Genomic DNA, 13,371 nt, shown 5'->3' with positions numbered 1-13,371 from the left:
TTCTAGGTATTTTTTTATTTCCTCTTTGATTTCTTCAGTGATCACTTCGTTATTAAGTAGTGTATTGTTTAGCCTCCATGTGTTTGTACTTTTTACAGATCTTTTCCTGTAATTGATATCTAGTCTCATAGCTTTGTGGTCAGAAAAGATACTTGATACAGTTTCAATTTTCTTAAATTTACCAAGGCTTGATTTGTGACCCAAGATATGATCTATCCTGGAGAATGTTCCATGAGCACTTGAGGAAAATGTGTATTCTGTTATTTTTGGATGGAGTGTCCTATAAATATCAATTAAGTCCATCTTGTTTAATGTATCAGTTAAAGCTTGTGTTTCCTTATTTATTTTCATTTTGGATGATCTGTCCATTGGTGAAAGTGGGGTGTTAAAGTCCCCTACTATGAATGTGTTACTGTCGATTTCCCCTTTTATTGCTGTTACTATTTGCCTTATGTATTGAGGTGCTCCTATGTTGGGTGCATAAATATTTACAATTGTTATATCTTCTTCTTGTATAGATCCCTTGATCATTATGTAGTGTCCTTCATTGTCTCTTGTAATAGTCTTTATTTTAAAGTCTATTTTGTCTGATATGAGATTTGCTACTGCAGCTTTCTTTTGGTTTCCATTTGCATGGAATATCTTTTTCCATCCCCTCACTTTCAGTCTGTATGTGTCTCTAGGTCTGAAGTGGGTCTCTTGTAGACAGCATATATATGGGTCTTGTTTTTGTATCCATTCAGCCAGTCTGTGTCTTTTGGTGGGAACATTTAGTCCATTTACATTTAAGGTAATTATTGATATGTATGTTCCTATTACCATTTTCTTAATTGTTTTGGGTTTGTTATTGTAGGTCTTTTCCTTCTCTTGTGTTTCTTGCCTAGAGAAGGTCCTTTAGCATTTGTTGTAAAGCTGGTTTGGTGGTGCTGAACTCTCTCAGCTTTTGCTTTTCTTTAAAGGTTTTAATTTCTCCATCAAATCTGAATGAGATCCTTGCTGGGTAGAGTAATCTTGGTTATAGGTTTTTCTCCTTCATCACTTTAAATATGTCCTGCCAGTCCCTTGTGGCTTGCAGAGTTTCTGCTGAAAGATCAGCAGCTAACCTTATGGGGATTCCCTTGTGTGTTATTTTTTGTTTTTCCCTTGCTGATTTTAATATGTTTTCTTTGTATTTAACTTTTGACAGTTTGATTAATATGTGTCGTGGCGTGTTTCTCCTTGGATTTATCCTGTATGGGACTCTCTGTGCTTCCTGGACTTGATTAACTATTTCCTTTCCCATATTAGGGAAGTTTTCAACTATAATCTCTTCAAATATTTTCTCAGTCCCTTTCTTTTCCTCTTCTTCTTCTGGAACCCGTATAATTTTAATGTTGGTGCGTTTAATGTTGTCCCAGAGGTCTCTGAGACTGTCCTCAGTTCTTTTCATTCTTTTTTCTTTATTCTGCTCTGCAGTAGTTATTTCCACTATTTTATGTTCCAGGTCACTTATCTGTTCTTCTGCCTCAGTTATTCTGCTATTGATCTCTTCCAGAGTATTTTTAATTTCATTTATTGTGTTGTTCATCGTTGCTTGTTTCATCTTTAGTTCTTCTAGGTCCTTGTTAAATGTTTCTTGCACTTTGTCTATTCTATTTCCAAGATTTTGGATCATGTTTACTATCATTCTGAATTCTTTTTCAGGCAGACTGCCTATTTCCTCTTCATTTGTTAGGTGTGGTGGGTTTTTATCTTGCTCCTTCATCTGCTGTGTATTTTTCTGTCTTCTCATTTTGCTTATCTTACTGTGTTTGGGGTCTCCTTTTTGCAGGCTGCAGGTTCGTAGTTCCCATTGTTTTTGTTGTCTGTCCCCAGTGGCTAAAGTTGATTCAGTGGGATGTGCAGGCTTCCTGGTGGAGAGGACTAGTGCCTGTGTTTTGGTGGATGAGGCTGGATCTTGTCTTTCTGGTGGGCAGGTCCACGTCTGGTGTTGTGTTTTGGGGGTGTCTGTGGACTTATTATGATTTTAGGCAGCCTCTCTGCTAATGGGTGGGGTTGTGTTCCTGTCTTGCTAGTTGTTTAGCATAGGATGTCCAGCACTGTAGCTTCCTGATCATTGAGTGAAGCTGGGTGCTAGTGTTGAGATGGAGATCTCTGGGAGATTTTCGCCGTTTGATATTTTGTGGAGCTGGGAGATCTCTTGTGGACTAGTGTCCTTAAGTTGGCTCTCCCACCTCAGAGGCACAACAGTGACTCCTGGCTGCAGCACCAAGAGCCTTTCATCCACATGGCTCAGAATAAAAGGGAGAAAAAGTAGAAAGAAAGAAAGAGGATAAAAGAAAATAAAGTAAGGTAAAATAAAATAAAGTTATTAAAATAAAAAAGTATTAAGAAAAACAATTTTTTTTAAAGTAAAAAAGAAAACAAAGAAAAACGGACGTATAGAACCCTAGGACAAATGGTGAAAGCAAAGCTATACAGACAAAATCTCACACAGAAGCAGACACATACACACTCACAAAAAGGAAAAGGGGAAAAAATAATAAATCTTGCTCTCAAAGTCCACCTCCTCAATTTGGGATGATTTGTTGTCTATTCATGTATTCCACAGATGCAGGGTACATCAAGTTGATTGTGGAGATTTAATCTGCTGCTCCTGAGGCTGCTGGGAGAGATTTCCCTTTCTCTTCTTTGTTCGCACAGCTCCCAGGTTTCAGCTTTGGATTTGGCCCCACCTCTGTGTGTAGGTCGCCGGAGGGCGTCTGTTCTGCGCTCAGACATGACGGGGTTAAAGGAGCCGCTGATTCGGGGGCTCTGGCTCGCTCAGGCCGGGGGGAGGGAGGGGCTCGGAGTGCGGGGCGAGCCTGCGGCGGCAGAGGCCAGAGTGACGTTGCACTAGCTTGATGTGCGCCGTGCGTTCTCACGGGGAAGTTGTCCCTGTATCCCGGGACCCTGGCAGTGGCGGGCTGCACAGGCTCCCCGTAAGGTAGGTGTGGAGAGTGACCTGTGCTCGCACACAGGCTTCTTGGTGGCGGCAGCAGCAGCCTTAGCGTCTCATGCCCGTCTCTGGGGTCTGCTCTGTTAGCCACGGTTCACGCCTGTCTCTGGAGCTCCTTTAAGCAGCGCTCTTAATCCCCTCTCCTCGCGTACCAGGAAACAAAGAGGGAAGAAAAAGTCTCTTGCCTCTTTGGCAGGCCCAGAGTTTTTCCGGGATTCCCTCCCGGTTAGCCGTGGCACATTAAATCCCTGCAGGCTGTGTTCACGCTGATTCTACAGAAGCCGGAGCCTCAGCTACCAGCCCCACCCACCCCTGTAGGTGCGCAGACAAGCCTCTCAGGCTGGTGAGTGCTGGTCGGCACCGATCCTCTGTGCGGGAATCTCCCCGCTTTTCCCTCCGCAACCCTGTTGCTGTGCTCTCCTCCGCGGCCCTGAAGCTCCCCTCCTCCTTCGCCTGCAGTCTCCACCCGCGAAGGGGCTTCTAGTGTGTGGAAATCTTTCCTCCTTCCCAGCTCCCTCCCACTGGTGCAGGGCCCATTCCTATTCTTTTGTCTCTGTTTATTCTTTTTCTTTTGCCCTACCCAGGTACGTGGGGAGTTTCTTGCCTTTTGGGAGGTCTGAGGTCTTCTGCCAGCATTCAGTAGGTGTTCTGTAGGAGTTGTTCCACGTGTAGATGTATTTCTGATGTATCTGTGGGGAGGAAGGTGATCTCCGCGTCTTACTCTTCCACCATCTTCCCCCTCTCTCTATCCTGATTCTTATATTGTACATTTCTTTGGATTTCTTGGCCTTGGTCACAAAAATCAAGGCTTATTTTTAAGGCTGCTCTTCATTCATTCATTCATTCAACTCAGCAGTCATTGCACTTTAGACCCAATACCATTTGAGGAATTGTGGAAGATGTAAAGAAATGAAAGTCATTGGCTTAGGCTTCTGGATCTGCAAAATCAACTCAGGCATATAAAAGAAACATGCTTGAAAAAGTGACTGTACAAAGGTTCAATTTTAAAGTGGGAAAATAATAGATATGTAGTTAAGTGCAAGAAGAACAACGTGTAGCCGTATTAGCACGTTGCACTTGGCCTTATACTTATGAATCAAGACTTGACAGTGATGTCTGGTATTATATAATGATGTAAAACATTTGGATACAGCTGTATGACCATTTATTTTATTTTTTCTGAGGTTAATTTGTGCTTTTATAAGTGAAACAAAAGTTTTGCCAAAAATGTCTATCCTGAGTGTGAATTCTTTTTTTTTTTTTTTTTTGAGACTTTTTTTTAAGCAGTTGTAGGTTTACAACAAACTGGACAGGAAGGTACAGAAATTCCCCATGACCCCCCTCCTCACACATGCATAGCTATTGTCAAGAGTGGTAGCTTTTTTTTTTTTTTAAACCAGGGATGAACTGCCTTGGCACATCATAATCAACAAGTCCACAGTTCATCTTAAGGTTCACTTTAACGAAGTGAATAGTATTGCATGTTCTATGGGTTTGGACAAAAGTATAATGACATATATCCATCATTATAATGTCATACAAAGTATGTCACTGCTCATAAAAACTTATGTACTCTGTGTATTCATCTACCCCCTCCCCTCAAATTCCTGGCACCAGGAATTTGATCTTTTTATTGTGTATTTATTAAGTTGCTGAGATATGCCTCTGCATTTTGCTTAGTAGGTCTAATAATGTGTTGGTATATTTTCTTTTTATTAAAAAGAATGACACATTTCCCTAAAAGAACATTACCCTCTACACAAATTGTTTATCTTTTTGGCTCATTATAGGTTTTGGGTTATGTGGAATTCCAGAGAATCTTATAGGAGCTTTGCTAAAGACTGGAGTAAAAGGACTAACTGCAGTCAGCAACAACGCAGGGTAAGCGTGCATTTTTAAAACAATTGGCTTGAAATAAATGACAGTCCTCCATGATACTGAAATGAAGTCTATCAGTGAAATGAAAAATTTCCCTATTGACAAGAGCAATATGCTCAAGGATCAAAAGATAATGTTTATTGGGACTTCCACTGCAGTCCAGTGGTTAAGACTCCACGCTTCCACTGCAGGGGGCATGGGTTTGATCAGGGAAACCAAGATCCTGCAATGAAAAAAAAAAGTATGTTCAAATTGAGTCCTTCATTTTAAAATTTAAAGAGGTTCCTTTATGTTGTATGTTATTGTAGATCCTTATTTATAAAGGAAGATGGACATCTATTTGAAATCTGTTTCAAGTATTTTCTTTTGGTTATGCCCTTACCCTAGATGATATATAAAGAATACCATCAGTCATTACAAATGTTGCTGTTCTTGGTAAAAGGAGGAGGGTATGCAGCTGGCACTTAAGCCAGTAGGCTCACATATCAAAATGGTCAAAAATGAGCCATAACATTTTAATGATGAATGGCCTGCATATTAAGATATATTTAGTTATCAAGGAAAAAGCTATTTTTGTGCAAAATGGTAAATTGTCAGATCTCTTTTAATAATGAAGGACTTTAAAGATCTTAAAAATTAAAGAAATTAACCGAATTGGCAGTTAGTTTAGTCTGTTATCATAAATGCAATTTAGAAGAAATAGCACAGATTACTTAGGAAACAAAACTGATCTACATTTGTGCTCATTTTTTCCTTTGCTGAGTTTATTTATGCTATTATTTTCATTTGGAAGGCTCTCCACTTCTCTGCCTATCCACATCTTTCCCATCTTACAGAAGAAGCCCTATCTAATTGTAGAACTGCTCTAGCCTTCATTGATCTTTCCCCTTTCTGAATGCCTTTGGAGATGGTTAGCCTTTCTTTGTGTACTGAATTGTATTTATTATCTCTGATGTATATTACAGGCCAATCCTGTTACTTGGAGTAGTTTTCTTTGTTCTTTTTATTTATTTTTTGGCTGCTCCACGCGGCATGCGGGATCTTAGTTCCCCCACCAGGGATCAAACCTGCGCCCCCTGCAGTGGAATCGTAGAGTCTTAACCACTGAACCGCCAGGGAAGTCCCTAGAGTAGTTATCTATTTCCTGCTATGCTTAGCCTATAGTCTCAGAATCACCGAGAGTTGGAGCTGTAGAGATCATCTGTTCCAGTTCCCTCATTTAACAGGGGAAACTCATCTGTAATCCGGGAAGTAACTTGTTCATGAGCACTTGATATTTCTTAAACACATCCTGTGCCCTTTGAGCGGACTTTATATTTATTAAAAATACTTTTGATTATCAGTACTTGGTTGGGTTTTCCTGTTAGCTCAGTGCTTACAAGGAGTGGTGTAGATCAATGTAAATTTTCGGTGCAGAGTAGGTACTGATAACCTACTTCGCTGAACTCAAAGAAGGCACTTTGCACACCCTCATTGGAAGTTGATTCTCATAATTAGAGGAGTTTAAATCCTTGAGGTCTATAGGGATGAGGGCTTTGTTTTGATCCTTAGAGTCAGATAAATGAGGACAACTTAGCATCACTTTATTGGAGAACCAACGACATGGTTTGAGTTGTTGGGTAAATGTAGAGAACATGGAATTAGAAGTAATGGTCATCACCAATATGTGGAATCGAAAAGAATGATACAAATGAACTTATTTACAAAATGGAAATAGACTCAGACATAGAAAACAAACTTATGGTTACCAAAGAGGAAAGGGGGCAGGGGAGGGATAAATTAGGAGTTTGGGATTAACAGATATATACTACTATATGTAAAATAGATAAACAATGACCTACTGTATAGCACAGGGAACTATATTCAATACCTTGTAACAACCTATAATGGAAAAGAATCTGAAAAAGAATGTATATGAATATATAACCAAATCACTTTGCTGTACACCTGAAACTAATACATTATAATCAACTATACTTAAATTTAAAAAAAAAGAAGTAATGACTATTTTCTCCTAAGACTCCATCTATATAAGTTCTGCCTGAATTGGAAGTCTTTCCAAAGCTCAGGATTCCTGATTGTCTACTTTTGTTTTATTTGCTTTTAATGATCACTAAGACCTGTTGGCCTGAGGTACCACTTACTTTGCTATGGAGTATTAACTGTTAGTCTTGATACGACAAACCCTACCTTAGGATCATTCAGATGAATTAATACTTTGATATGGATTGATTAGGAAGGCAGGAAAATTGCAGATGTTCCTTTGGTTTTTGGAAGACTTTGACATATGAATTATAAGCCTGTATAAACCAAAAGTTTCATGATATGCTATATATCAACCAGTTAAATCACAGAGCCCAGGGAAGAATAGGTGTGCTATATTAGTTATTTTCATTTCCTTGTGACAAGGTAATTTTGGATTACAGTTCTTGAAGGTGGGGATTTAGACAACTCCAAGGGCAGCCCCACTTCCATGTAGAAGACTAATAAATACTAACAGGTAATATGTGCAGCACTCCTCCCATATCCATGATTTTGCTTTACGTGGTTTCAGTTATCTATGGTCAACCTTGGTCTGAAAATATTAAATGGAAAATTCCAGAAATAAACAATTCATAAGTTTTAAGTTACAGGCTATTCTGAGTAGTGTGATGAAGTCTCGGGCCCTCCTGCTCTGTCTTGCCCTGGATGTGAATCATACCTTTGTGCAGTGTACCCCTCCAGTTGGTCACTTAGTAGCCACCGGTTATCAGATCCATGCATCAGATCCACTGTTGCCGTATCCTCGGTTATCAGATCCATGATCTGTATCGCAGTGCTTGTGTCCAAGGAACCCTTATTTTACTTAATAATGGCCCCCAAGTGCAAGATTATTATTAGTGGAGAGCTGTTTCCTCCAGCCCTGGGCCTGATGGGATGAGGGGAGGGGGCTGTTTGGACCCAGAAGAAAGCCTTATGGAGAGGGCTATCCAATGTGCTGCAGCCTGCCAGGGAGAGAGCCAAGGGAATAGATGTCCTGCTACCATTCTCCCCCCACACACCCCCCCAACCCCCCTGGTGGTGCCTTACACTGGCTGAACCCAGTCGGCAATGGATGGGCCCAATCAGAAGCCAGAGGGCAGGGCACCCCATGATTCAGTCTACATAGGGCAGCTGCCCCAGGCTAGAGGTTGGAGAATGGATCCGGAGGGACACATAGCAAATATCCAGCATGAAGACTTGATGATTTTCATTTTTATTACAAAGAAGCCAGTGAGGAGCGGGAAAGTGAAATCAAGCAATAAATTCATTTGACAAATGGTCAACAGATGTTTATGTAGAATGCTATCTGGAGGAAGAGTTTCCGAGAGAGATGGAAAGGCCAGTTCAAAGCCCCTAGACAGGATGTCTGGTATGTTTGAGGGACTGTAAGGAGGCCAGCAGAGGTAGAGAAGTGAGCAAAAAGGAAAATGGGAGGAGTGAGGTCAGAGGTGTGAAAGGGCATTCCATCCCAGCCTTGCAGTCCACTCTAGAGACATTTGCTTTTACTCTAAAAGCAATAAATGGGTACCAAGGCAGGGTTTTGAGCAGAGCAGTGACATGATCTGACATATTTTATTTTATACATGTATTTTTGGCTGTCATTTTATGAGTAGATCGTAGCAGGCAGGATTAGAAACAAGAAAGGTTACTGCAGTATCTGGGAAAGAGATGGGCCGGTCCCAGAGAGGGAGTGAGAAATGCTCAGATTCTGGATAGATTCTGAAGATAGAGTCAGGATTTTCCAATAAAGTTGCTGTGGAATGTGTGTGTCAGAGATCACACCATGAATTTTGTTCTGAAGTAGTGAGGATGGGGCTGCCATCAGGTGAGATGAGGAAGGCTGCAGATGGAGCTGAATTGAGGGGAACAGAATTGTTTACCTGAAGAACTGAAGGCCTAGCTAGATAGTAATTAGCAGTAAGTAAAAAACAAACAAAAAACATAAAGCGTTTTGTGTAATGTTTTGCAAGACTGACTTTTTAGTGATTTGTAGCCCTCTAGTGGACAAGTGTGTTATCAATCTTCAGGGAATTTTCACATCTCAAAAATGCACTCTTGAAAATACTTGTTATTTAGGCTTTAGTCTTCTTTTGAACCAAGTAAGAATAAATCATGCAGGTATTTCTTTTACACTCATGGTGGGTGGGAAATGTTATTAGATTCAATATTGGAATCTAGGACTATAAACAAGTCTATCAGGAGGTTGACAGTTACCTGTTACCTGAACTACTTTAAGGTATTCAGTGTGTCAGGACAGTTGCGGGGAGGTTAGAGGCTTGGAAGTGCATTCTGAGAATTAGGAAAGAGTTAGTTGAGTGGGAATGGCCATTTGTGGGCATGAGAATGAGGAGGGAGAGTGAAGTCGAAGTTGGGAGAAAAGGAGGTTGTCAGGAGAAATGTGAGTGGTTTGTCATATAAAATTTCAAGTTTTTGAAAGTAAGTGATATGAATGTTCTATCAAATATCCCTTGATTGTAAGCTGCTTGCATTTTCCTTCTAGGGTTGACAACTTTGGTTTGGGCCTTTTACTTCGATCCAAGCAGATAAAACGCATGATCTCTTCGTATGTGGGTGAAAATGCAGAATTTGAACGACAGTATTTATCTGGTGAATTAGAAGTAGAGCTGACACCTCAGGTAAAAAAAATTCTTTTTTTTTTTTTTACAATACTAATTTATTTTAAAATTTATCTTTTTCCTCCTAGAAATTTCATTGTGTAAGAGAGGTAAGGCAGAATGCTCTTTTGCCAAACCAAGGAATTGTGTTTATAGGTCACACCTCTTGATTGCTAGAGAACTAGTTTGTTGCTGTGCACTGAAAAAGAAAGTGAAAATATCTAGGCTTCAGGATAAAATTTTAAGTTTGGCACTATAATGTATATTTCATTGGAGCATGCAAAAGAAATTGCTGGAATGTTTGATGATTGTCCTAAAAGTCAATTCCTATGAATCATAGAATTAGAAATTTGTGGGGAATCTGGTCTTGCTGAAACAGGAAAGTAAAGGCCATGGAGGGACTGCATCACAGAGTAAGTGCTGGGATCAGAGCCCAGGTGTCTAGAGAGCTGACGCCATTACAAAGGAAGCAGTGATTGCAATTAATCTAGCAAGTTTCTGCTCACTTTATACACCATTTCCTCTCCTAACTGATTGAAGAGTTTGTCACTGAGCAAAGTTTTTGAAGCCTTATGAGTAAAACAAGGGTCTACAGGTTGTATACATTACTCTTCCATTTTGACATGGTCTGCCTTCATCTCTGAAACTGAGCCCACCACACTGCTTTATTTTGTCAACAGAATGTATTATTACCACTAACTTCATCAAATTGGTAATAATGTAATATAGCAGAATTTTTAAAAATTCAATCATTAAATCACTGTATATGCTTATCTGGAGAGAGCAGGCATGGGAGAACTGTTTTTTCTACCCGAAGTTTAACAGTGTTTTTCCAAGTCGCACCTGATCACTCTACAGTGTTGGCACCTGTGTCTCTCATAGCATTACACATGCTTGATTTATCCAATCTTCATTTAAAGTTTTTTGAGAATAACAAAAGGTGTACTATCTTCATCGCTTGTGCCACTTTTACAAAATACTACAGACTGGTTGGCTTAGAAAATACAAATTTATTTCTCACTGTTATGGTGGCTGAGAAGTACAAGATCAAGGTACAGGCTGATTTGGTTCTTGGTGGGGGGAGGGGAGAGAGGGAGAGGGACAGTGAGAGGGAGAGGGAGAGCACGTGCAAGTGAGTGCTCTGGGGTCTCTTATTATAAGGACACTAACCCTCTTTGATCAGGGCCCTACCCTTATGACCTCATTTAACCTTGTTGCACGTTGGGGGTTAGGGCTTCAACATGTGAATTTTGGGAGGGGGGGAACACAAATTCGTCCATAGCATATAGTTTTCATCTTCACATTATAGGTTGAGGTAATATATACTTTGAGTTGTGGAGCTATTGAAAATTAACTTTTCAATTACCTTTTTTATCTTTTTTTTTTTTTTAACTGTGCTGGGTCTTTGTTGCAGTACGCGGGCTTCTCTAGTTGTGGCGCACGGGCTCTAGAGTGCACAGGCTCAGTAGTTGCAGCACACGGGCTTCTCTCTAGTTGTGGTGCATGGGCTTAGTTGCCCTGTGGCATGTGGGATCTTAGTTCCCTTACCGGGGATTGAACCTGCGTCCCCTGCATTGGAAGGTGGATTCTTAACCACTGGACCACCGGGGAAATCCCTGCCTTTTTTTAATCTTTTGCATTATCCCTTATTTTGTCAGAGGGCATATACATGGGAAAGGAACTTCCTTAATATTTCTTTCACATTCTTCCTTTAAGCTGAAAGAAGTCAGAATTTCCTGCCCCAACTTAGTGGTGCATGAGTAAACATTGGCTCTGGGAACTCGTTTTGCAGCCTGAGAGCCAGGGAGGAAGTGCTGATGAAGTGGTAGGGATTAGGACTCCCTTGGGGGTTGGATGTGGGGTCTTGGTGGTACCTGCAAGGGGCCTGTATGTGGCAATAGTCGATTTTCATGCCTTTGCCCAGTTGGACAAAGAGGAGTATAGTATTCAGGGAGGGTGGACATAAAAAATATTTTAAGGTAGGGAGTGTTATTATGGTCGTTTTGATGATTTAATTTTTGTGGATGTTATTAACTTAAAATACCCGAAGTGCAGGGAAGAGTCACCTCTGTCCATCAGTTAGAACAGAGAACCAGGTATCTGGAAGGTTTTCAGTTATGTCACAGGTCCATCCTTCCTCAGAATATACTGCCTATTCCAAATGACTCAGTGTCTGAAATCCCAGCTGTTAGTCCCTTCTTTGAGTTTAGTATTTAAAGGCCCCAGTTCAAGTGGAAACTTGTTTTCAGGTTGGGACAATATTAACACACCATCATTAATATCTACACCTAGGGAATTCCCTGGCAGTCAAGTGGTTAGGGCTCCGTGCTTCCACTGCAGGGGGCACGGGTTCGATCCCTGGTCGGGGAGCTCAGATCCCACAAGCCGCGTGACACAGTCAAAACAAAACAAAACAACAAAATCTGAACCTATTCTTACTACTGGTTAGCTAGTCAGTTATCTAGTCTGAATATGATGTAGCTAGACCGTAACAAGATGTTTCACATTAGGGAGCGTGTCAGGAAACGTTCGGGTCCAGAGTTATTACCCTGTGGGAAAACCAGGTGGAAAGGCAGGTGGTGGTGGAAGAGCTGGGGAAATTAGGTTTGAAATCACTGGTCCCTAGAAAGGGGACAAAGATGATCAGAAGAAGATACAAAAAAACTTTACATATAGCTGTTCCTACTCTGAAACAAAATTTGAATCTCTCTTGGCTTTTTAAAAACCATTTTACCTGTATGTTGTACTCTTTGCCTATCTTGAATTTTTCCTTAGTTAAATAATGTAGTAGATAAAATACTTATGAGAATGGTTTAGAATAAATTCTAGATAGGTTTGAACGTTTTACATTATTATTATATAATCATAACATTGTTATTAAAGATAAGGTTCAGGCCATGCCTACATAGAGCACATAGTAAAACACAAAATTTAACTGTATGTTTTTTAATGTATACAGTTAAAGTTACATACTTCACATTTGGAAATTTCTTTAAAAATATTACAGATAGACTGATGTAGAATGTGATGTCAAGAAACCAGTGGAGACATGGAAGCTGAAAGCACTAACATACAAATAAGCAGTTCCATTAAGAATTAAGGATTAAGGATAGAGAGGTTGCTGTCTAGAAAGATAGTAACTGTTTTACATTGATATTCTAGCCTGCGGTGTCAGCGAGACAAACCAGTATGCACTGCTGGGTGTGGTTTAGATTGATAAACACCTAGAAAACAGGGATGGTGCCTGTAAGTTTTTCTGTGTCTGCAGACAGAAGTGTTTAGTGGACTTCTGATGCAGTGTTGTTTTTTCACTTGTAGGGCACGCTTGCAGAGAGGATTCGTGCAGGTGGGGCTGGAGTTCCTGCATTTTACACCAGCACAGGGTATGGGACCCTAGTGCAAGAAGGAGGGTCACCGATCAAGTACAACAAAGATGGCAGCATTGCCATTGCCAGTAAGCCAAGAGAGGTAAGAAAGCTGGATATCTCTATTAGCACAGGATTCCAGGTGGACTCGTTGGGTAACTAAGTATAAAACCACACCTGTTGGGCTTCCCTGGTGGTGCAGCGGTTGAGAGTCCGCCTGCTGATGCAGGGGACGCTGGTTCGTGCCCCAGTCTGGGAGGATCCCACATGCCGCGGAGCGGCTGGGCCCATGAGCCATGGCCACTGAGCCTGCACGTCCAGAGCCTGTGCTCCGCAACGGGAGAGGCCACAACAGTGAGAGGCCCGCATACAGCCAAAAAAAAAAAAAAAAAAAAACCACATCTGTGTGAGAACACCGTCATTCATTCCGTAATGTAAACATGTTAGGTAAAATTTCTAGCTAAAACTGAGCATCTGCTAGTAACTTAAATCACATAGAGAGACCAGAATAAAT

At 40.8% G+C, this 13,371-nt stretch overlaps 1 protein-coding gene across 3 annotated transcripts in view; it reads left to right on the top strand.

The window, feature by feature from the left end:
- The window catches only part of OXCT1 (3-oxoacid CoA-transferase 1), a 145,054-nt gene that overhangs the window by 8,340 nt on the left and 123,343 nt on the right, over nucleotides 1-13,371 (top strand). For all 3 annotated transcript variants that reach the window (XM_089908812.1, XM_022598418.3, XM_089908811.1), the window contains exons 3-5: nucleotides 4,768-4,858; nucleotides 9,378-9,513; nucleotides 12,811-12,960. In XM_089908812.1, the coding sequence (XP_089764938.1) occupies nucleotides 4,768-4,858; nucleotides 9,378-9,513; nucleotides 12,811-12,960 (377 nt within the window). The remainder of the gene's footprint in view (nucleotides 1-4,767; nucleotides 4,859-9,377; nucleotides 9,514-12,810; nucleotides 12,961-13,371) is intronic.

The sequence above is a fragment of the Delphinapterus leucas genome, chromosome 3 (assembly GCF_059928025.1).
Source record: "Delphinapterus leucas isolate spDelLeu-1000000601 "Yukka" chromosome 3, BTC_Dleu_Yukka2, whole genome shotgun sequence".
Classification (NCBI taxonomy): domain Eukaryota; kingdom Metazoa; phylum Chordata; class Mammalia; order Artiodactyla; family Monodontidae; genus Delphinapterus; species Delphinapterus leucas.
The sequence above is the reverse complement of the archived record's forward strand: the minus strand, read 5'-3'. Positions and strand labels throughout refer to the sequence as shown.